Source organism: Giraffa tippelskirchi, chromosome 2 (assembly GCF_054371585.1).
Source record: "Giraffa tippelskirchi isolate mGirTip1 chromosome 2, T2T-mGirTip1v1.2.pri, whole genome shotgun sequence".
In the NCBI taxonomy this organism is placed as follows: Eukaryota; Metazoa; Chordata; class Mammalia; order Artiodactyla; family Giraffidae; genus Giraffa; species Giraffa tippelskirchi.
Window position 1 is genome coordinate 138,917,092 of NC_137276.1, and position 23,346 is coordinate 138,940,437.

General features: G+C 39.0%; 1 protein-coding gene across 2 annotated transcripts in view; it reads left to right on the forward strand.

Moving 5' to 3' along the window:
- Nucleotides 1-23,346, forward strand: part of SAMD7 (sterile alpha motif domain containing 7) — a 69,194-nt gene that overhangs the window by 32,171 nt on the left and 13,677 nt on the right. Inside the window, exons 1-2 of one of the 2 annotated variants that reach the window (XM_081570828.1) lie at nucleotides 19,389-19,488; nucleotides 22,108-22,234. In XM_081570828.1, coding sequence (XP_081426954.1) covers nucleotides 19,413-19,488; nucleotides 22,108-22,234 — 203 coding nt within the window. In that variant the 5' untranslated portion in view covers nucleotides 19,389-19,412. Of the gene's footprint in view, nucleotides 1-19,388; nucleotides 19,489-22,107; nucleotides 22,235-23,346 lie in introns of those variants that run through there. The other variant, XM_081570829.1, reaches the window with a different exon arrangement.

Below are 23,346 nucleotides of genomic sequence, written 5' to 3' on the forward strand. Positions count from 1 at the left end.
CCAGTGCAAGGAGTATAGGTTCGATCCCTGATCAGGAGCTAAGATTCCACATCTCTTATGGCCAAAAAGCAAAAAAAAACCATAAAACAGAAGCCATATTTCTGTAACAAATTCAATATAGACTCTAAAAATGGTCCGCATCAAAAAAAAAAATCTTAAGTAAAAAATTGCATTGTAGATGACGCATAAGGCAAGCTCTCGCTTTGTTTGCCAAATTTCTATTGTGCTTTACACTCAGCGTGATTTCTACATCCATCTCATCATTCATGCTACTACCTGACTTCAGTGTTCCTAGTGTCTCAGATTCAAGAGAACACAGATTCTGTTCCAGGGGTGCAGATGCACTCAAGGAGGGCAGGAGAGTAAGCAAAATCTATAACACTGAAACAAAGGTTGTAGCAGAAATAAACACACTCTGAGTGATCTCAGGTGGGCCTGGTCTCACCTTCATCAGACCTAAAGACCCCTTCTCATAACAAACAGTTTGGAATACCCCTTAACATCTTGAAGTAGAATTCCTAGATTATATAGCCTGCTTACACATTTCCAGAAAACCAGTGTAATGTCCTAACTATAATTATGAAGGAGAAAAGGAAAGAAACTAACCTAAAAAAAGTCATATATATTTTAATATGCAAATACTACAGCACAACTACACTACAAGATATATGAAAAGTCAGCTGCTTATACCCACTTATATTGAAAATGTTTTGTTTAATTTTTATATGTGTTTATATTACTTTATTTAATACTTTAACTTATTATATAAACATATTTAAATCATATCTAATATTATAATATGTTGTTATTTATAGTTAATGTAATATTTTTGAGTTTTTAAAATATTTGACTTTTTGAAGTCAGGACTAAATTAGTATATTGTCAAGATTAGCGTGTTATAAGATTTTATGTAGACAGAGAGTTATACAATTACTAAGAATGAAGAATGATATGATGTATTGATTTAATGACTCAAATAACATGAAAGGCATTGCTGTGTACGACGAGATTATTTTTGGAATGATGAGCAACTCAAAAAAATTTGGAACAGAAGAAAGAAATCTTCCCTCAATTTACATCGTAGTTGAATACATGGAAAATTTAGTGTATGCCAAAAACCACATAAGAGAAAGCTTTTCCTGTAAAGTGGAGTTCAGTCCTAAGTTCTGCTAAGTATAATTCATCTTCATGAATTCCCAGTGAAACTCTTTAAAACTGTGCGTGAGACAATTTAATTCTTTGTTGAGCAGATCTGTCCACACATTGCAGGATGTCGCCTATCCCTGGAACCACCCAGAAACCCCAAAGCATTCTCTAAACAACCTAACAACCCAAAACCCTCCACTGAGTTCCACAAAGCCCCCAAGGAGGCACTATTGTCCCCATTGAGAATCCCTGGTCTAAGATCCCTAAAATCCCTACTAGCTCTGAAATTCAGTGATTCTGTTCATATACTTTACCCCCCAAAGTTAATCTAATTATTTTTAATCCCTAGTGTGTGCCTTTTCAGTGAGGTAAACAAATATAAACTATGTCTTGTTCCTTTATGTAGACTTTTACAAATTTATCCCTAATGCCTAACAAGCCCCTGATATACAGTAGATGCTCAAAGAATATTTTTGAGTGTATGAATACATATGGGGGATAGCGAAGCATTTTAAAATGTGAGTCTTTTCCTTGTTTTGTTGGTTGTAGACTTAATAAGGAGATGGCAAAAATGTTAATAATCCAAACAAAAACTTTCAAAGTGTGTCATGTCTCTAAGCCATTGCTTACAGAATAGCATTAAAAACTGAGGAAATATTCTTTCAGAATTTATATTTTTTTCCCACATTATTGAGGTATAACTGGAAAAATTGTAAGATATGTTAAGTGTACAACGTGATGACTTGATATATAAGTATTTATATACTAAGCACATATACACTATCTCACATATTTACCTTTTTTAACAAAAAAATTAAGTTCTTTTTTAGCAAGTTTCAATTATACATCACAGTGTAACCAACTATCATCACCATGTTTTATATTAGATCCTCAGACCTTATTCATCTTATAGCTGAAAATTTGTATTCTTTTATCAGACTTCCCTTAATCCTCTCTCCCTCAACCCCAAGCAACCACTTTTCTTCTCTCTGTCTCTATGAGTTTGACTTTTTTTTTTGGCCACACGGCCTGTGGGATCTTAGCTCCCCAATCAGGGATGCAACTTGTACCCCTTGATTTGAAAAGCATTGTGGAAGCACAGAGTTTTAACTACTGGACTGCCAGGGAAGTCCCGGATTTAACTTTTTTAAAAAAAGATTCTACATACAAATAACCATGCAGTATGGGAGAAAATATTTGCAAATCACATACTGATATGGGCTTAATATCCAGAATATATAAAGAACTACAGCTCAACCACAAAAAAACCAATCCAATATAAAAAGGGGTGATGGATTTGAACTGCCATTTCTCCAAAAGAAGATAGGCAAAGGGCCAATAAACACATGAAAAAATGCTTAACATCACTAGTTATTAGAAAAATGCAAGTCAAAACTACAAGATACCATCTTACACCCAATAAATTGATGGTATCAAGTCAAAAAAAAGCAGAAATAACAAGTGTTGGCAAGGATGTGAAGAAATTGGAACCCTTGTGCACAGCTGGTGGGGCTCTAAAATGGTGCAGCTGTTATAGAAAATAATGTGGAGTTTCCTCAAAAAAAAAACAAAAGTGGAATTACCATATGATCCAGAAATCCCATTTCTGGGTATATACCCAGAAGAATTGAAAGCAGAGTCTTGAAGAGATATTTGCACACCTGTTTTCATAGCTGCAATATTTGAAACAGTCAAAGGATAGAAATAACCCAAATGTCCCTCAGTGGATGAAGGAATAAACAAAAGATCATATATAGATATATATATAGATAGATAGATAGATATGTATATAGAGAGAGACAGAGAAAGAGAGAAAGAGTGGAATTTTATTCAGCATTAAAAGGAAAGGAATTTCTGATACATGCCGTAACATGGATGAATCTTGCGGACTTTATGCCAAATGAAATAAGGCAATCACACACACAAAAAAATCATATGATTCTACTTATATGAGGTACCCACAATAGTCACTATCATGGAAACAGAAAATAGAATGGTGATTGCCAGGATTTGAGGGGAGGAAACTGGAGAGTTATTGTTTAATGGGTTTAGAGTTTCAGTTTTGCCAGATGAAAAAAATTCTGGAGATTGGTTGCACAACAACATGAGTAAAGTTGCTACTGAACTGTGCACTTGAAAATGGTTAGATGGTAGATTTTATGTTATCTGTATTAAACTACCATTCAGAAAAAGATATTTCATGCCATGTGGTACTCCTAAAAGTGATTCATTATTTAGGTATCAAATATTGATATCCAAGCTTACTCTGAAGCAGGATACTGCTCACACCAGGAGTCAGAGCACTGAACTGGAGGAGTCAGGCAGGGAATCCAAGGCCACTTCTGGTTTCATCACCAATCAATCATGTGTGAAATACAGGTATTGCAGTGGCAAAAAATTGATGCTTTCGAATTGTGGTGCTGGAGAAGACTCTTGAGAGTCCCTTGGACAGCAAAGAGATCCAACCAGTCAATCCTAAAGGAAGTCAACCCTGAATATTCATTGGAAGGACTGATGAGAAAGCTGAAGCTCCAGTACTTCGGCCACCTGATGCGAAGAGCCGACTCACTGGAAAAGACCCTGATGCTGGGGAAGACTGAAAGCAAAAGGAGAAGGGAGCAGCAGAGGTTGAGATGGTTAGATGGCATCACCAATTCAATGGACATGAATTTGAGCAAATTCCCAAGGATAGTGAAGGACAGGGGAGCCTGGTGTGCTGCAGTTCATGGGGTCGCAAAGAGTCAGACACGACTTAGCGACTGAAAACAAAAACAACAACCTTTTGAGGATTTGATCAAATGCTCTTCTGCCTTCTGAAAAAAAAAAAAGAAAAAAGCTAGATGTTTTAAGTATGAATTGAGTAACGTTTGTAAAACTACAGAGGCTCTTTACCAAAAAAAAAAGACCTTAAGAGAAAAAAAAGTATCATTAGTGTTATTTTACTAATTCCATAAACATTGTTGAAAGAAATCTGTTGATTTAACTGGTCTGTGCTAGGTATCTATTAATGACAGGCCCTTTGTCACAGCAAGAAATATTTAGTTTCCAGAAACCAATCTCTAAAAGCCTGCTTTGTACAAATGTTGAAGTCTATCATTACAAGGATTTATTTTTGGCACTGGATACTGTAGCTTTGGCTAATAGCAGTCAACTGAGGTAATTCTAGCTTAATTTTGCAAGTGCTCTAAAGGCAGTAAAAATATATTACCCATGAATCATGGTGACACTCAGCACAAGAGCTCAACATTTTATGGAGGTGTAAGAGCACAGTAACTGTAGTTCTCATTTTTCATGGTCATTTTTTGTTGGGAATACTTTTATTATTTAGAGAAATACGAATCATTTGGGGGGATCAAATTCCACTACAATTAATACCCTCATAATAAAAATGTGCTCAGTTTTAGAAGTGTTTGTGTATGGTCAAATAATCTAGATTCAGATTCCCTTGAGGCATTTTTATCCTGTGACCTTGGTATCAAAGAAAATATCACCAGCAACAAACAAATGCTGTAATTTCATGATCCTTTTAAATTAATTTTCCTGTTTGAAGATGAAATGTCATTTTTTTCTGTTTGCTAGTCTACTTTCTTTCCTATACCTTGTCAGTTAATTCTCATACTTCTTCTTGTGCTGTGCCAGTAGTGGAAAAATAGGAACAGGAGACTCATGTAGTAAAAACAAGGGTATTTTGTCATTAGAAAGAAGTCATAGATTGTAAGCTAGAAATAAGAACCATGTTTCAGAACACAATTCTCATGGTGCTAGCGATTTTACGGTCATTAAAAATCACTATTTAAGATCAAATGATGTTTTTAAAGTACTTTGTGATACAGGAAATAATTTTTTAGTATTATTTTTATTTTCAGGGTTCATGGCTTTCTAAATCTCTATAAGATTTTACAATCTTATAGAGATAATCTTTATAAGATATCTTTATAAGATAATAATCTTATTTTTGAATGGGATTTTTTTTTCCCACACCACAGTATGTGGGATCTTAGTTTCCAAGACCAGGGATCTAATCCATGCCCCCTGCACTGGAAGCACAGAGTCTTTACCACCAGACTGTCAGGAAAGTCCCTGAAATGGAATAATTAAGGAAAGTGAGACTTTTTTAAATTAGGGAAATTAAGAAAAATAACAGTTAAAACTAGTATCGAAAGAAACAAAAACCTCTGGTGATTGTCTTTCTTATCTTACCATTTCCAAATTGTTGTCCACTTGTACAATATATATGAGCAAGAGATGAACCAAAGTTCACTTGTTCAGTCAGTCACTCAGTCATGTCCAGCTCTTTGCAACCCCATGGACTGCAGCACACCAGGCTTCCCTGTCCTTTACCATCTCCCAGAGCTTGCTCAGACTCATGCCCGTTGGGTCTGTGATGCCATCCAGCCATCTCGTCCTCAGTCGTCCCCTTCTCCTCGTGCCTTCTATCAGTTCATGATTCAATGAAATTGCCATTATAACAATAATATAATTTATAGATATGAATATATGCCAACCAATGGAAAATATTTTTGTTATTTCCAACTCAATTATTTCTAGCAGCAAATATTTTCATTTATTCAAAGCTTATACCAAACACAACCTTCTGTTAATTGTTCAGTTCAGTTCAGTCGCTTAGTTGTGTCCCACTCTTTGCAACCCCATGAATCGTAGCACACCAGGCCTCCCTGTCCATCACCAACTCCCGGAGTCTACCCAAACCCATGTCCATCGACTCAGTGATGTCATCCAACCATCTCGTCCTCTGTCGTCCCCTTCTCCTCCTGCCCCCAATCCTACCCAGCATTAGGGTCTTTTCCAATGAGTCAGCTCTTCGCATCAGGTGGCCAAAGTATTGGAGTTTCAGCTTCAACATCAGTCCTTCCAATGAACACCCAGGATTGATCCCCTTTAGGATGGATTGATTGGATCTCCTTGCAGTCCAAGGGATTCTCAAGAGTCTTCTCCAACACCACAGTTCAAAAGCATCAATTCTTCGGCACTCAGCTTTCTTCACCATCCAACTCTCACATCCATACATGACCACTGGAAAAACCATAGCCTTGACTAGGCGGACTTTTGTTGGCAAAGTAATGTCTCTGCTTTTAAATATGCTATCTAGGTTGGTCATAACCTTCCTTCCAAGGAGTAAGCGTCTTTTAATTTCATGGCTGCAGTCACCATCAGCAGTGATTTTGGAGCCCAGAAAAATAAAGTCTGACACTGTTTCTACTGTTTCCCCATCTATTTCCCATGAAGTGATGGGACCAGATGCCATGATCTTAGTTTTCTGAATGTTGAACTTTAAGCCAACTTTTTCACTCTCCTCTTTCACTTTCATCAAGAGGCTCTTTAGTTCTTCTTCACTTTCTGCCATAAGGGTGCTGTCATCTGCATATCTGAGGTTATTGATATTTCTCCTGGCAATCTTGATTCCAGCTTGTGTTTCTTCCAGCCCAGTGTTTCTCATGATGTACTCTGCATATAAGTTAAATAAGCAGGGTGACAATATACAGCCTTGACGTACTCCTTTTCCTATTTGGAACCAGTCTGTTGTTCCATGTCCAGTTCTAACTGTTGCTTCCTGACCTGCATACAGGTTTCTCAAGAGACAGGTCAGATGGTCTGGCATTCCCATCTCTTTCAGAATTTTCCACAGTTTATTGTGATCCACACAGTCAAAGACTTTGGCATAGTCAATAAACCAGAAATAGATGTTTTTCTGGAACTCGCTTGCTTTTTCGATGATCCAGCGGATATTGGCAATTTGATCTCTGGTTCCTCTGCCTTTTCTAAAACCAGCTTGAACATCTGGAAATTCACGGTTCACATATTGCTGAAGCCTGGCTTGGAGAATTTTGAGCATTACTTTACTAGCATGTGAGATGAGTGCAATTGTGCGGTAGTTTGAGCATTCTTTGGCATTGCCTTTCTTTGGGATTGGAACGAAAACTAACTTTTTCCAGTCCTGTGGCCACTGCTGAGTTTTCCAAATTTGCTGGCATATCGAGTGCCGCACTTTCACAGCATCATCTTTCAGGATTTGAAATAGCTCAACTGGAATTCCATCACCTCCACTAGCTTTGTTCATAGTGATGCTTCCTAAGGCACACTTGACTTCACATTCCAGGATGTCTGGCTCTAGGTGAGTGATCACACCATCGTGATTATCTGGGTCATGAAGATCCTTTTTTGCACAGTTCTTCTGTGCATTCTTGCCACCTCTTCTTAATATCTTCTGCTTCTGTTAGGTCCATACCATTTCTGTCCTTTATCGAGCCTATCTTTGCATGAAATGTTCCCTTGGTATCTCTGATTTTCTTGAAGAGATCTCTAGTCTTTCCCAATCTGTTGTTTTCCTCTATTTCTTTGCATTGATCGCTGAGGAAGGCTTTCTTATCTCTCCTTGCTATTCTTTGGAACTCTGCATTCAGATGGGAATATCTTTCCCTTTCTCCTTTGCTTTTCGCTTCTCTTCTCTTCCCAGCTATCTGTAAGGCCTCCTCAGACAGCCATTTCGCTTTTTTGTATTTCTTTTCCATGGAGATGGTTTGATCCCTGTCTGCTGTACAATGTCACGAACCTCCGTCCATAGTTCATGAGGCACTCTGTCTATCAGATCTAGTCCCTTAAATCTATTTGTCACTTCTACTGTATACTCATAAGGGATTTGATCTAGGTCATACCTGAATGGATTAGTGGTTTTCCCTACTTTCTTCAATTGAAGCCTGAATTTGGCAATAAGGAGTTCATGATCTGAGCCACAGTCTGCTCCCGGTCTTGTTTTTGCTGACTGTATAGAGCTTCTCCATCTTTGGCTGCAAAGAATATAATCAATCTGATTTTGGTGTTGACCATGTGGTGATGTCCACGTGTAGAGTCTTCTCTTGCTTTATTGTTAGAAGCAATTGGAATTTGAAAGATGGTAACGATAACCCTATATGCGAGACAGAATAAGAGACACAGATGCATGGAACAATTTTATGGACTCTGAGGGAGAAGGTGAGGGTGGGACGTTCTGGGAGAATAGCATTGAAACATGTATATTATCATATGTGAAACAGAACACCATTCCATGTTCGATGCATGTGACAAGGGCTCAGGGCCGGGGCAATGGGATGATCCAGAAGGATGAGATGGGGAGGGAGGTGGGTGGGGGGTCCAGGAAGGGGAACACATGTAAACCCATGGCTGATTCATGTCAATGTATGGCAAAAACTATTACAATATTGTAAAGTAATTAGCCCCCAACTAAAATAAATAAATTTATAAAAAAAAAAAAAAAAAAGAACAAAATCTTGCCATTTGCAACAACATGGATGGACCTCAAGGATGTTATGCTACCTGAAATGTCAGACAAAGAAAAATACCATTGGATTTCACTTATACGTGGAATCAAAGAAGGAAAACAAATGAACAAAGCAGAAACAGAGTCATAGAGATGGAGAATAAACCGGTGGTTGTCAGAGGGAGTGGGAGACAGACAAAATAGGTTAGAAGGAATTAAGAGGTACAAACTTCCATCTATAAAATAAATAAGTCCTGGAGACGTAATGTATACATAAGGAATATAGTCAATAATATCTGGCAACTTTGTATGGTGACTGATGGTAACTAGACTTATTGTGATGATTATTTCATAATTTATAAAATATCAAATTACTATGTTGTACACCTGAATACCATAATATTATAATATAACAATATAATATTGTCTGTTAATTATAACTCAAATAACAAACCAACCAAATAAATTAATTAACTTGTTAAAAAAAAATAAAAATAAAATAAAAAAAAAATAAAATAGTACATAACAATTTCAAAAGAAGATCTTTAATGCCATCATATTTTTAACAATGAATCACAATTTCATTAAGCTAGAGATTCCAGTTTTTACAAATTCGGCAGATTTGAAGTTTTTACAGTTTCCTTAGGTCATGAAATAATTGCCATTGATATTTTGGGCAAAGAAAGGGAAGAACAGATGAAGAAGGAATATTTCCTAGTCTTTCTTTGGAAGTCTTCTGTTTACATAGAAAAAATGTTCTTGAAATCAATCCTGTTACATTCTCTTTCTATACTTATAAGCTTCTATTACAAAAAAAGTTCTCAACACTACAGGAGAAAATAATTTCAAGTGCATGGTGGATCAGAAGTGTGTCGGTATCAAAACAAATAAGGATATAAAATAGTTCAAAAGCAATCTTTATTTTTCAGTGTATCCTCACCACACTTAGATAAGTCAATGTTAGTAAGTCAGTAAGACATTCAGTGATAAACAAAACCTGAAAGCTAACTTTGTATTTTTTTTCAATTGATGGAGATGATACAAAGATGTAAGGCTATAAAGCCAGCAGCCACTTATGACCACTTGGCTGCAGAATCATGAGGCTCATTGACGCAGGAATGGTGTGCATGAGAACTCCCATCCCCAGAGAATCAGGGGTGGTCTGGTGTTCAGTCCCACACTTTCTGTTTTCATCTGCTTAGTTGAGACATTTGTCCTTAAAACTAGACATAGTGGAGAGAGAATGGAGAATTAAAGTCCAGATCATCTCTGTCAATTAGCGTAACACAAACCAGGACTGGAGGACCTGCTCACAGTTGTACATCAGGGAAATCCCACCAAGTCAGCAAGAAGGTGGCCTGATTCCAGAAGTGTCCAGAGTATTTCAGAGTGCAGGAGAGGAAAACAGTGTTAGATAAATAGAGGGGAAGCTAAGTATTGGGGCCTCCTAGGTGGTATAACTGGTAAAGTATCCACCTACCAATGCAGGAGATTCAAGAGATGCAGGTTCAACCCCTGGGTCGGAAAGATCCCCTGGAGTAGGAAATGGCAACCCACTCCAGTATTCTTGCCTGAAAAATTCCATGAACAGAGGAGCCTGTGGGCTACAGTCCATGGGGTCACAGAATCGGATACAACTGGGCACGCACACACTAAGCTAAGCGCAGAAGCATACTTGACACACGTCTCATGTAGTTTCCTGGACAAAGACTTCCCAGCAAGTTACCCTGAAACAACCTAGGATTGCCAGAAGGCCAGGTAGAGGGGGAGCTTGAGTTCACTTTCCTGCGAAACCCAGAGTGATGTGGAAGGAGTTGCCTTGGGCAACAGAAGAGTGGCAGAGACTGTATGGGGAGCTTGCTAGGCTGGATCACCTAAGACAGTGCAAAAACAACTCTGTGGGCAAGGGATATAGGAAGAGCCATCTGAACCAGGGGATGAACAGCCAAACCTCAGGGGCTCTGCTGTGTCAGATGTTGAGTCAGCAGGTGAGGGCTCTGGGTGAGAAGTCCATAGGATGGTGTCCACATGGGAAATCAGCAGAGCCTCCAGCCTGAGCGGCCTCAGGAGAACCAAAGGACAGTGTATGGCCCCTCTGTACTCTCCAGGATCCTTCCCCCAAATCCTCTTCCCACAAGGACACTGCAAACCATCCACTCCCTGACTCCCGTGCCATCTCAAGGAAGAAAACAAGAATAAAAAATCAAAAGGATACCATTGCACTTGGAGCAGACTAAGCTACCTGAGAAACACTGTCTCTTTCACATTTTCGTACAGGTGTGAATTTACCAGATTGGACTAAATGTAATTTTCTCTCCTTTTACCCAGATACCAGGACTTTTGAAGGAGACTAGATCAGCTTCAGCAAAATAAAGAGGATTTTCTTTGTACTGAGTGCAGGGTGCAAATTTCCAACATTTCTCAATGATTAACAGATAATCCCCGAGGTCTTGGTGGTCTCTTACCCTCACTTGTTCCTCTCTTCCTGGGGAGCTTCCTCTGACTCTTCTCCAAATATCCAGTGTTAGTCTTCCATTCCCCTCTTCTGTGAAAGTGTCACTTTCAGAGAACCCACTCCTGAGCACTGCCATCTTTCTCTCTCACTCGCTGGCAGTCACCTGCAGTACTGACCAGTCCAGATGGGCACTGGAGCAGGGACCTGCAGGCAGCTTGCTGTATTAGTTGTAGGGGTAGGGGTGTCTCAGGGGAGACTCTGCAGCAACTGGATCAGGGGAGCTCTTGGGGGCTCAGGGTAGTGGCTATTTCCCAACCAGAAAAGGAGAATATCAGTATTTTAACAATCAACACAGCTAGACTGATCAGTCAATTCTAAAGGAAATCAACCTTGAATATTCATTGGAAGGACTGATGCTAAAGCTGAAGCTCCAATATTTTGGCCACCTAATACAAAGAGTCAACTCATTAGAAAAGACCCTGATGCTGGGAAAGATTAAAGGCAAAAGGAGAAAGGGGCAGCAGAGGATGAGATGGTTAGATAGGATCACCAACCCAATAGAAATGAATTTGCGCAAACTTCAGCAGATAGTGGACTTCCCTGGTAGCTCAGCTGGTAAAGAATCTGCCTGCAATGCAGGAGACCCCAGTTTGATTTCTGGGTCAGGACGATCTCCTGGAGAAGGGATAGACTACCCACTCCAGTATTCTTGGACTTCCGGTGGCTCAGATGGTAAAGAAACTCCCTGCAATAATGAGACCTGGGTTTGATCCCTGGGTTAGGAAGATTCCCCTGGAGAAGAGAATGGCTACCCACTCCAGTCAAATTGCCTGGAGAATCCCATGGATAGAGGAGCCTGGCATGCTGCAGCCCACGGAGTCGCAAAAAGTCGAATACGACTTAGCAACTGAGCATCAACAACAACAAGATGACTGATGTGTTTTGACAGGATACCAGAAGCTCCCACTTCCAATCAGCGCCCCAGATTCTCCAGAGACTACTGTTTCTCCTACTTCCCGCCTTGCACCTGTCAGGGCTCCAAGCCTTCCTTCCTTCCTTCAAGCCTTGGTCCACCCTCATGGCAGGAGTTGGTACAGAGGAATAAGAGGAATACTACAGCAAGTGAGGATCCAGGCACCTCGTCCAGGGATCAGGGGAAAATATGTCATTCCTGAACCCCACTGGTACTCTGATCACATTTCCAGAAAAGAAAAGAATTATAAATGATAGCTCCATATTGAAATGAGCACAGCTTATGCCTGGTCTGGGAACCTAATTACCCTCCAGGATGATGCATATATGGAAACAAAGTGTTACAAGTTCCCACTGAGCAAAATATAAACAAGCCTTTCAAACACAAACTCTTCTAATTTTAAGACTACTAGACTGATGAAAATCTATATGCATTCATTATTTGTTAACAGAAATTTCAAAACATACATATAATCAGAAACTTCAAAACATGCATATAATGCAAGAAGTAAGACATCAAGGCAAAAGGAAAATAATATTAGGAAAAATAAACCATAGATAATTTCTACTTTAAAAATGCAAGCTTAAAAGCAGGCCACAAATTTGACCCTGAGCTTTCTAGCAGCTAATGCGAAAAAATAAATCACTAGTTACACCATTCTTGAGATTCTGTCTTGACCGGATTTCTTAGGGAAAAGCCCATTTATTCCTATTTCTATGGGCTGAAAAAAAATGTCTCCCGTGGAACTCAACAGAGGACTTCATGGAATGTAGTTATCTAACACACTGACTAACACTCAATAGGAGCTATCCACATATTAATACTTTGTCTATATTGTTACCTCACATCAGAAAATTCTATGAGACTTTTCTGAGATAAGGAAACTGAAGCTCATAGACATTTGTAACTTGGGGAGATTGTGTAGCTCAGACACAGTAGGCCTAGGTCTAGACTGGATCTGTTAGTCATTTTAAGTCCCAGCTGTTGAACACTGTTTCATGAACAATCACCCTAAAATGAAATCAATACATCCTGTATGGAATTTTTATAATGACCTCAATATCCAATGCTAAAAATGTGTGTCAACAAAGCAGCAACTTATCCTCACACTAGAAGCCTAAAGCATTATATGTAACACAACTTTAATTTTTTCATACTGAATTCTTATTTTGTACTGTCCACTGGTAAAATTGTAAGGAATGGTAAAATAAGGATATTCTTTTTCAAGACTTCAGCTGTTTCTTTAATAAAAGAGCAGATCTAGTTCAAAATTCCATATTTTCTCTTTCTATAGATTGCAGCTCTTGCACAGACTATGAAAGATTTTTTCACTGTCTATAAGAATTAAAGTACAGTTGTCAGTTCTAGAAGCTTCTTCCTTAAAGAAGCTCCCATCTTTTGTTTAATTTTGCAGGTCTGTGGAAAGTAATTTATTTTCCTTACTTGCAGAAAAAACTTTTCCACTCAAAATCTGTTGATGATATAAAACAGTTCTGCTGCCATCAAAGAAAAGCTTATTATTTATTCACATAGTATTTTACTTTTGTGTCAAATTGAAAAGTAGCATTAACTGAATGCCCACAAAGCATCTTAAAGGCTAAAGAAGGATTAAAGTAAAGGCTAAACTCTGAGACAGGTTTATGTACACTATTGTGCATTTTCCTGGGGCTTAACGTCTTTTCTCCTATCTGTAGAGGATATAGAGGACAGCGTTTCTGTCGTGAAATAGGACTAATCAACTTAGTTGAATTTGTATTTAAAGGAAGGTGAATTAACTGAGCAGCCTGACACCCTTGTCAGATGTGTTTTTCAGCCTGCAGTCAGAGAAGCTTCTGCAACTGAAAGACAGAAGTTGAGCAATGTCTAAACCAAGACATCTTCTCGGTGGGTGTAAGTACACAGGTCGACACACTGATTAGTCCAAACTGAGGCTGGTTACTTTCAGAAAAAATGTTTGCCTGTAAAAATAAATGATCAACTTTATCTTAAAAGGAATACCAGTTCTATGTTGGTCTAACGAAAAATGAAAACGTAAGGAAATATTCTTGTGTTATTTTTGTATAAAAACCATCAACAACATTCCTCCTTGAATCATTGGGTGTACTGTAAAACATGATACACTTGGGAAAAATAATTTTTTATAAGGAAGTACTTAGATTTATGTATAAATTTTATTGGTTTCATTATTAACACTGTGTTAGCTAAAAAAATTCTTATTTGGCTCAAGTTACTAAACAGTAAAGTTGCTATACTGCTCCTGCCAAGTAAATAGATATTGCTTTGATTTAGTTTGTTTTTGCTTAAGTAAAGTAAAAGGAAGATTATTTGAAATAAAGTCACTTCAGAGTTGCATGTAAATTTATTGTTAAGTGTTTTAAAATCTTTAAGTAGATTAAGTACCTGTGTGTTACTGCTATATGTTTACTTCCCATTCTTACTTGAATGACCTCCCATTACTGCAGATAACTATATACAAAAAACTGTCCTGATGTATGGACCATGAAATGACAGAGTTGAAATTTGGGGGAAAAAAATCATTGAGGAACAATTAGTGATAATCATGAAAAAAATCACTTATGTTAATATTTCTTAACTCTTAAAAGATCTAACTAAAATTCAGTTCAATTATATGAGAACTGCTAGAATTTCACTTTATGTACAAATTTACATATAGTGGGGTTTGCTTCACGATCTTTTGAAGAAAATGAACATGATGTATATAAACTATAGTAGCACTTAAATTATGTGGATTTCAAGAAGAAAAGACATTACCTAATTTATACATGCTTAATGATAACAAAAATTTACCCCTTTTCATTATAACACTTAAAATAGACCTAAAACTTTTCAATTCAAGAAACCATGGATGGATCTGATGACAATGAGCTTCCACAGTGAAAAGAAATAGAAGGTGAGGATAGCACGCACAAGCCATCTGTCTTCCAACGACTGTTTCTAGGGAAGTGCTGTGATGCGATGCATTTAGAAGAGTGCTAAAGTCTATGCCCTCAGGAAAAGTGAAATATACTTCAGGGCCACTGCCAGCTGCCTCAGTATTAATTGTTTTGTTGTCAGTACTACTTGCCACTGTAGTGTTAACTCACTTTCATTTATCCTGTGCCTGTATAACAGAGATAATGCTTATGGTTTTTTAAAACCAAAATTAAGCCTATTGCCTTCTAAAGGAAGATGTTAGCAGTATAAATCAAACCAGTAGAAGAGAAATCTCTAAAATTCTCCCCTATCCTCAGCAAAGATGAGGAGGGTGGGAAGATATGAAGAGACCAGAGTCAAAAGCTCATGACAGAAGGCTCAGAGCTGACCAGGGTGAGGGACTAGAGAGGCCTCTGCAAAATAAAGTGGGAGAAATTGCTTAGGAGTTGGGGGAGCAGCGGAGAGAAAGCTAAAAAAAAAAAAAGTAAATAAAAAGCAAGAAGCCAGATTTGCATTGTCAAAATTGCCCAAAGGAATGTTTCACAATGGAGAAGTCTAATGTTCAATTTTCAGTTGTTTTTGACACATCCTCTCCCGAATTGGCCAAGACCTCGGTAAAGTCAGCAACACACACGTTACCTTGCATGAGTGGTTTTATGTGGATACTAAGGGAAGTGGACTGCATTCTGAATCGGTGCAGAGCAGATGGGAGAGAAAAGGTGAGGGAGTAGACAGGGAGCCCCACAGGGGCATAAACTCAGAATCCGAGCACCCACCGAGATGAAATCTCCAGGACTGGGCAGAGCTTTGGGGAAGATGTAGGGTGGGGGCGAAGGTGACATCATCAGCTGCTCAGATTTTATGGAGCAATGTCATTCATCCTGTTATCAATGAGCATGCTGCATGCTTGGGTTGAAGATATTTTAAATGTATTTCTTCTACTTCAGATAACTGCTTGGATAATTTCAGAATTCCCATGTAATCTTCTCAGGAAATATGTGTATCTACATTTAGAAACAGTCAAATATTTTATGCCAATAATCCATCTAGTTTTACCTTAAACTTTATTTCAATTAACAAATGTATTTTGAATATCAATACAATTATTTTTATTTTATACAATTAAACAAGAATTAAATAATTATTTAAAAAATTTTTTCCTATTGGTTATAAAAACACACTCTTCATTTCTATTTCTAACTATACTTGTAACTTTATCAATGAATACGGTTACACTTCTAACTATATCAGTGAAAAGTTGCTATGATCTCTCTTCTCACAGCTAGGTTTTCTGCTAAAAGTATTTGATCATGAAGTGCTTTGGGGCAGCTCTCTTGGCCTTCTTAATTAAAAAAAAAAGACCTCCTGTTTATTACTTTAAAACACTGAAAATATACTTAAGGGCATGTGAATTACACTTTAACATTAACATGCCTTTTAGAACTCACGTTAATATAGGACACCTAGAATAGTAAATATATGAAGCTACTAAGGATTGTTTTTTAACTTGAACAAAAGAGTATCTCCCTCTAGTTTTAATTGGTATTTATTTTTCTCAGAATTGTAGAAATATTTCATTCTACTGATCACCTTTCAAATGTAAAAACTTACCAACTATAGCAGTTATTTAAAAATTAATTTATCTTAATGAGTATAATTCCAGGATTCATGCATCATACGTACAACAAGTATTCTATATATAATTGTTCAAATTTTCAGTTTCAGTTTCAGTTCAGTCACTCAGTCTTGTCCAACTCTTTGTGACCCCATGGACTGCAGCACGCCAGGCCTCCCTGACCATCACCAACTCCCGGAGTTTACTCAAACTCATGTCCATTGAGTTGGTGATGCCATCCAACCACATCATCCTCTGCTGTCCCCTTCTCCTCCCACCTTCAATCTTTCCCAGCATCAGAGTTTTTTCAAATGAGTCAGCTCTTTGCATCAGATGGCCAAAATATTGGAGTTTCAGCTTCAGCATCAGTCCTCCCAGTGATTATTCAGTACTGATTTCCTTAAGGACGGACTGATTGGATCTCCTTGCTTGTTCAAATTTAGGGTTGGCCAAACTCAAATTGTACTGACTTTAACAAATGGTCAGAGTAAAGCCATATAAAGAAATGTAATGGAATTGGCACCTGGTTGCTGTGCACAGGCAAGCATTGTTGGTAGTAGGAGTACGCAAGTCAATATCTGCTGATTCGGCAAGGGCTTTTGTTCATGGAGTTCATGTCTTACTACTATTGCCCTAATCAGTTGAGACAGAATTAGCACTGGCTAAATCATCTGTGTGCTGCCTGGAGAGGTTTGTTGAGGGTAAGAGTCTGAAGACAGGGATTAAGGAGTCTTCATCCTCCTAAAGTGCTGGGCATCCAGGATTAGAGCTCTAGGTCAAAGAAATCCAGCCCAAATGCAAACCTAAGCATCAGTGCATTCTCACATTGGGGATTACCAGACACGCTCTGCATTCATAACAGATATCCCAGTCTATACTTTGACTCAAGAGCATTTCATCTGCCACAGCAAAGTGACCTTGGTTCATAAACTGTCTACCTGTAGAAGAAGGTATCCTGAAAATGTGAAAGTTAAAGTTTAAAGACTCAGGGGTAGATCCATGACTGAGGAACTCCAAAATGGTGAGTTTGTAGAAACATACATTTGGAGTTTCAAATATTTATCTATCTGGCTGGTAAAATGAAAGATATGGTCAACCCCAGAATATTTCCTTAGAAGTGTCCAACTCCATTTGCTTTAAAATATAATTTGGCTTAGAGTAGTGAAACTATTCTATATGAAACTATAATGGTGGATTCTTGTGGTGGTGGTGATGTAGTCACTCAGTTGTGTTTGACTCTTTGTGACCCCATGGACTGTAGCTTTCCAGGCCCCTCTATCCATGAGATTTCCCAGGCAAGAATACTGGAATGGGTTGCTATTTCCTTCTCCAGGGGGTCTTCCTGACCCAGGGATTGAACTTGCATCTCCTGCTTGGCAGATGGATTCTTTACCACTGAGCCACCAGGGAAGCATGTCATTATACATTTGTCAAAACCCAAAGAATGTACAACACAAAGAGTGAGCCAACCCTAAGCTAACCTATGGACTTTTGGTAATAGCAGTGTGTCAATGTAGGTTCATCACTGTAATGAATGTAAGACTCTGGTGCAGGATATTGATAGTCGGGAGGCTATGCATGTGTAGGGGAGAGGTACATGTGAATTCTTTCTACTGTCTACTCAGTTTTGCTATGAACCCAAAACTGCTCTAAAAAATAATGTCTATGTAAAAATAAATAGATATATAATTATAAAATATACATATATGAAATTTGGGACATTCAAAAGATAACAGGTACAACATTAAAAGGTCCCTTCATCCATTCAGGCTGCTATAACAGAATAGTATAGTCTGAGTGGCTAATAAACACAGAAATTACTTTTTCTCAGTTCTGGAGGCAAGGAAGTCCAAGATTAAGGCACTAACAGATTCAGTGTCTGGTGCGGGCCTGCTTCCTGGTTCAAAGATGGTCTTCTTCTCACTGTGTACCCTGTAGAGGAAAGGTTGAGGGAACTCTCTGAAGTCTCTTTTCTAAGGGTACTAATTCCATACATGAGGGCTTCACCCTCATGACCAATATCATCTCCCAAAGACTTTACTTCCAAAAACCATTGTTTTGGGGATTAGGTTTCAATCTATGAATTTTGAGGGGAGACATGAGGTCTATAGCACTGGGCAATGGTTTTAAAAAAAAATTGGGGCATCAAGAGATGTTATCAGTTCAGTTCAGTTCAGTCACTCAGTCGTGTCCGACTCTTTGCAACCCCATGAATCGCAGCATGCCAGGCCTCCCTGTCCATCACCAACTCCCGGAGTCTAGCTAAACTCATGTCCATCGAGTCCATCCAGCCATCTCATCTTCTGTCGTCCCCTTCTCCTCCTGCCCCCAATCCTTCCCAGCATCAGAGTCTTTTCCAATGAGTCAACTCTTTGCATGAGGTGGCCAAAGTATTGGAGTTTCAGCTTCAACATCAGTCCTTCCAATGAACACCCAGGACTGATCTCCTTTAGGATGGACTGGTTGGATCTCCTTGCAGTCCAAGGGACGCTCAAGAGTCTTCTCCAACATCACAGTTCAAAAGCAGTTATATGTAAATGAGCACTTGCTCACAAGTGTAAAGATAAACAGAAAGTAGGGAAGCCAAGTGGAGCCCAGACTGTCACATGCAGGTGCAGTAGATGCCAATGACTCCTTGTCCTCCCCAGGGACTTTTTTGATATAGAGACATTGCCCCAGACTTTGGAATAGTTCACATTTTAAGTAAAAATTTGGTAGGCCAATTAAAAATAATAAATTACCATATCAGAAGGGTACAAAATTTTATAGATTATATTCAATCCCCCTGGTATGGCACTAAAGGAAAGAAAGCAGACCCAAGCACTGTGGAATCCAGAACAGGTATGGTACCAAGGAGGGCTTTGGATGAGACTTGTCTCTGATGCCTCACTTCTTCAGCTCTGTTGGCCTGATACCCTTGAGTTCCTCACTTGTTTCACTGAACACATGAATAACTGAAAAAAATCATGCTGTGTGGTTGCAGACCATGGACCCTACAGAGCCTTGTAGAAATATGCCTCTGCCTGGCGAATCCGGAGGCCCAGAAGAAAGGCATTTGTGTCGATTATCCGGTGGAATGACATTAGAAGGTAATCACCTGGCCTCACAGAACCACACATCGTTGCTGTCTTACCCTATTGCACCTTTCTGAGTCACCTGTAACCACAGAGGCCATATCCCATCTCAAGCACCTGCCTCTCTCTGCTTCAGACTGAAGGCTTTCACCCACACTGTAGGAGCTGGTTGGATCTAGCTTTAGACATAACCTGGGTGCAAGGGAGAATTGTGCCCTCAAGCAGGGGCTGACAGAAATCAAAGGGTAAATGGCCAACTCTATGTCTATAGGGACAGTTATGAGGTGTGTACACAATTTTTTTTCTTAGAGTATTCCCAGCAGGGTTGCCCATAGTGGTAACTCACACTTTAACTCACCTCTTGTGGGCTTTCTTCCCTCCCTCGTCTCACTTACCCACTCCCTCATATAGGCTTCCTGGGATTCCCCTCCCAAATGAATTGTGTGTATGTGTTTGTGTATGTGTGCTCTTTGCGACCCCATGGACTGTAGCCCTCCAGGTTCCTCTGTCCATGAGATTATTCAGGCAAGAATACTGGAGTGGGTTGCCTTGCCGTCCTCCAGGGATCTTCTTGACAGAGGAATCGAACCCTCTTGCATCTCCTGCATTGGCAGGCAGATTCTTTACCACTGCATCACCTTACCTGCATTCAAGTCCTTGGCCCAGCCTGCTTTGGAAGAATCCCAAAGTGAGATGATCTCATCAACTTTTGGTTAACTAATCTCCATGGCACTTCCCTGTGGTAACATGTGTAAGGGAGCAGAGTGGTCAGCCTCTAGGCAATGCTTGTTCTGGAGGGATTTTGTACGGCTCCCTTTCTTCCTTCTCCTTCCTCCAAATTTGTCTCAGGCATCTCATAACATGCAAGATGAACATGGTATGTTATAGATTCAAAGATTCTGTCTCACTCGTAGGTAACTTCAAACTTCTACCAGAGTCTGTCAATTCATGACACGAATCAATGTTCAGTAACGTTTCAAAAGGAAACATCAAATTGTGTCCCACGTTGTTGTTGTTGTTGTTTCCCACGGTGAAAGAACAGAGTTCTCAAGCCTTTATTAAAATGACTTTTGCAAAAGCTGGAAGAGCCCACTACACCCCAGCTGCTTAGCACCAACTAAGCAGCCTGCCTTAGCCCGTTGTTCTTTTGTATAATGAACTATGGGAAAAAAGATGGCTGTGCACCAAACCTCAGATATGGAGGATCCAAGCCACAGAACAGTGTCCTCGCCAGAGATGCAAGCCCACAGCTGATACACCTGGCCTGTGTTCCTTCCTGGCATCTCACCCTGGTTGGCAGGCATCTGGCAGGTATTTCTATCCTGAATCTGACTGGTCACTACCCTGAGGCCACTGTCAGAGAGGAAATTATATTGGCCTCCCAGATATACAATGAAAATAAATCCACATAAAGAACTTTTTAAAAAAATATATGAATGGTGAAAGCCAATGTTAAGTGACCTATAGACTTGAATTTCCAATTTGATCAGTAGGTTTAAATCTGGAAAAGAAGCTGAAGAAGTGATTGCTTACTTGCATGCATGCGTGCTAGGTCACTTCAGTCATGTCTGACTCTTTGCAACCCCATGGACTGTAGCCCACCAGGCTCCTCTGTCCATGAGATCTCCAGGCAAGAACACTGGAGTGAGTTGCCATGTCCTCCTCCAGAGGATCTTCCCAACCCAGGGATTGAATCCGCCTCTCTTATGTCTCTTGCATTGGCAGGCAGATTCTTTATCACTAGCACTAGCCTGACCCGGGAAGCCCCAACTGCTTACTTAAATACCATTTTATTTCTAGTTTTGAAATCATATGAATGTATTAACCATTTTAAAAATTAAATATATGCATGAGAAAGAGAAAAAGAAACATCGCTACTTTGAAAAGTTAGAACATTTTCTTCCTAATTTCCTTTTTTTTTTCAAAAATAGTTGTCTGTATCTCAGTTTTTTAAAAAATAACAATTGAGGATGAAGAAGCTAAAGTGACTTGTTTGACTAGCACTCTTTTAATATTTTAAATTATTCAAAGAATGTTAATAATTAACAAGAAAATGTAAGACAAAATTTTATCTCTTTTACAATGGTCACTTTTTCTGATCACTAGGTTCTAGATAAAATTATGAAAGCTTGTGTTTATGTATTATATGTCTGGATATAACTTGTTTTAGTTAGACACAGTCTCATGAAATCAACCTCTATTCACTTTAATTAGATGTATTTTGGGCCTTTAGGAAGATTTTCCTCCTCTTTTCTGTTTTAATCTTTTCAAATTTAACATATGGGAGCATACACGCATTTGTGCCTCAGGAAGTATAGAAATCAAAATAGGCTGTAATAAAAGAAAATGGTATTTCTGGAATCTTGCAAAACTGGTTTAATTTTATTATTGGTCATCGTGTGGTGTGGTGTTATCTGTGGACTCTCCAACAAATTTCAAAGGCACACAGAATTCAACAGTTGTATCTGGGTGCTTACAATGGAGGGGTTTTGTGTAACTGAAAGCTTGGTATAGCTAATCTTCCCAAGTATTGGGAAAATACAAAAGGTGTTCATCATTTCAAGAAGAATTCAAACAGTCTGCCAAAAAAGGGAGGTAGATGTTGACATATCTATCTTTTATTTTTTTTTTTAGAACTCCATCAGTGGCGAGAGATATTGATGATAAATCCAGTGACGGCCATGAACCCTTTACTGCCAGCATCAGGGCAGCAGAGAATTCCACTGATTCCCTCATCGTTTGAACCTCCAAGTGTGGAGAGGTATTCCTCTCCAATATAACATTCTGATCTAAGGAGAAAATGGATGTTACTAAGTTTCCAAATGCTTTAATCTCAGTGTTGTCTTATAGTCTAATGTTATCTCAAGGAACTGTGGTGCAGTAAGTCTGCTGGCCACATCTTCAACAAAGTTCCCATCACTTCTCCTCTGAAGCCTCTTTGACATCCTCTCTCAGTAAATAGCTAACGAGCACCTGCCATGTGACAGGCATTGCATAGGTGCAAACGTGGATGGGTAGTCTGCTAGGGCTGCCATAACAAAATATCACAGACTGGGTGGCTTAATTTTATGTCTTACAGTTCTAGAGGCTAGAAGTCCTAGATCAAGGTGCTGGCAGGTTTGGTTTCTCCCAAAGCTTCCCTCCTCGGCTTGCAGACTTGGCTCTCTTTTCACTGTGTCCCCACATGCTTTTTTTTTCTGTGTGTGCAAGCACTTCTGGTGTCTCTTCTCTTTCTTATAAGGACACCAGTCCTACTGGGTAAGGGCTCCACCCTTATGACTTCATTTAACTCTAATTACCTGCTTAGAGGTCCTATCTCTAAAACAGAGTCACATGGGGGGATTAGGACTTCTAACATATGGATTTTGGAGGGGGACACAATTCAGTCCCTAACAATGTGATACCCTAGGTTTCCTGTGATAGAAGAATTCTTTCTTTGCAATAAAAGTGAAATTATCAGTATTTTGGTTGCACATTCTGGCACCTTCTTATCTTCTTTTGAATATATATTCTGGAATCTGGGGAGAAAGTAAAATTCATTATTATACTTGTTCATGGAGCATGAACAATAGAGTTGGACTTCTAGAGACCATTGAAGTTTGGAGAAGTAAATCCTCCATCCAAGTAGTGACTGATTCCAGATGGCAAAACTCAAGCCAGAGTGTTTCATCAAATAAGGAAAGACGGTTATTGTCAAGAACAGTATATCGTCATGAAAAATCAAAGACTGGTATTGATTTGATTAGATCATCTTTTTCCTAACATCCCTAAAACTTTCCTGCTTTCTCTGTTATGTTGTCAGGTGGGTCAGTCCTTCCCTACTAGAGTCCTGCCTCCCCATTTTTCTTATCATATTTCTTCTTAAACCAATAG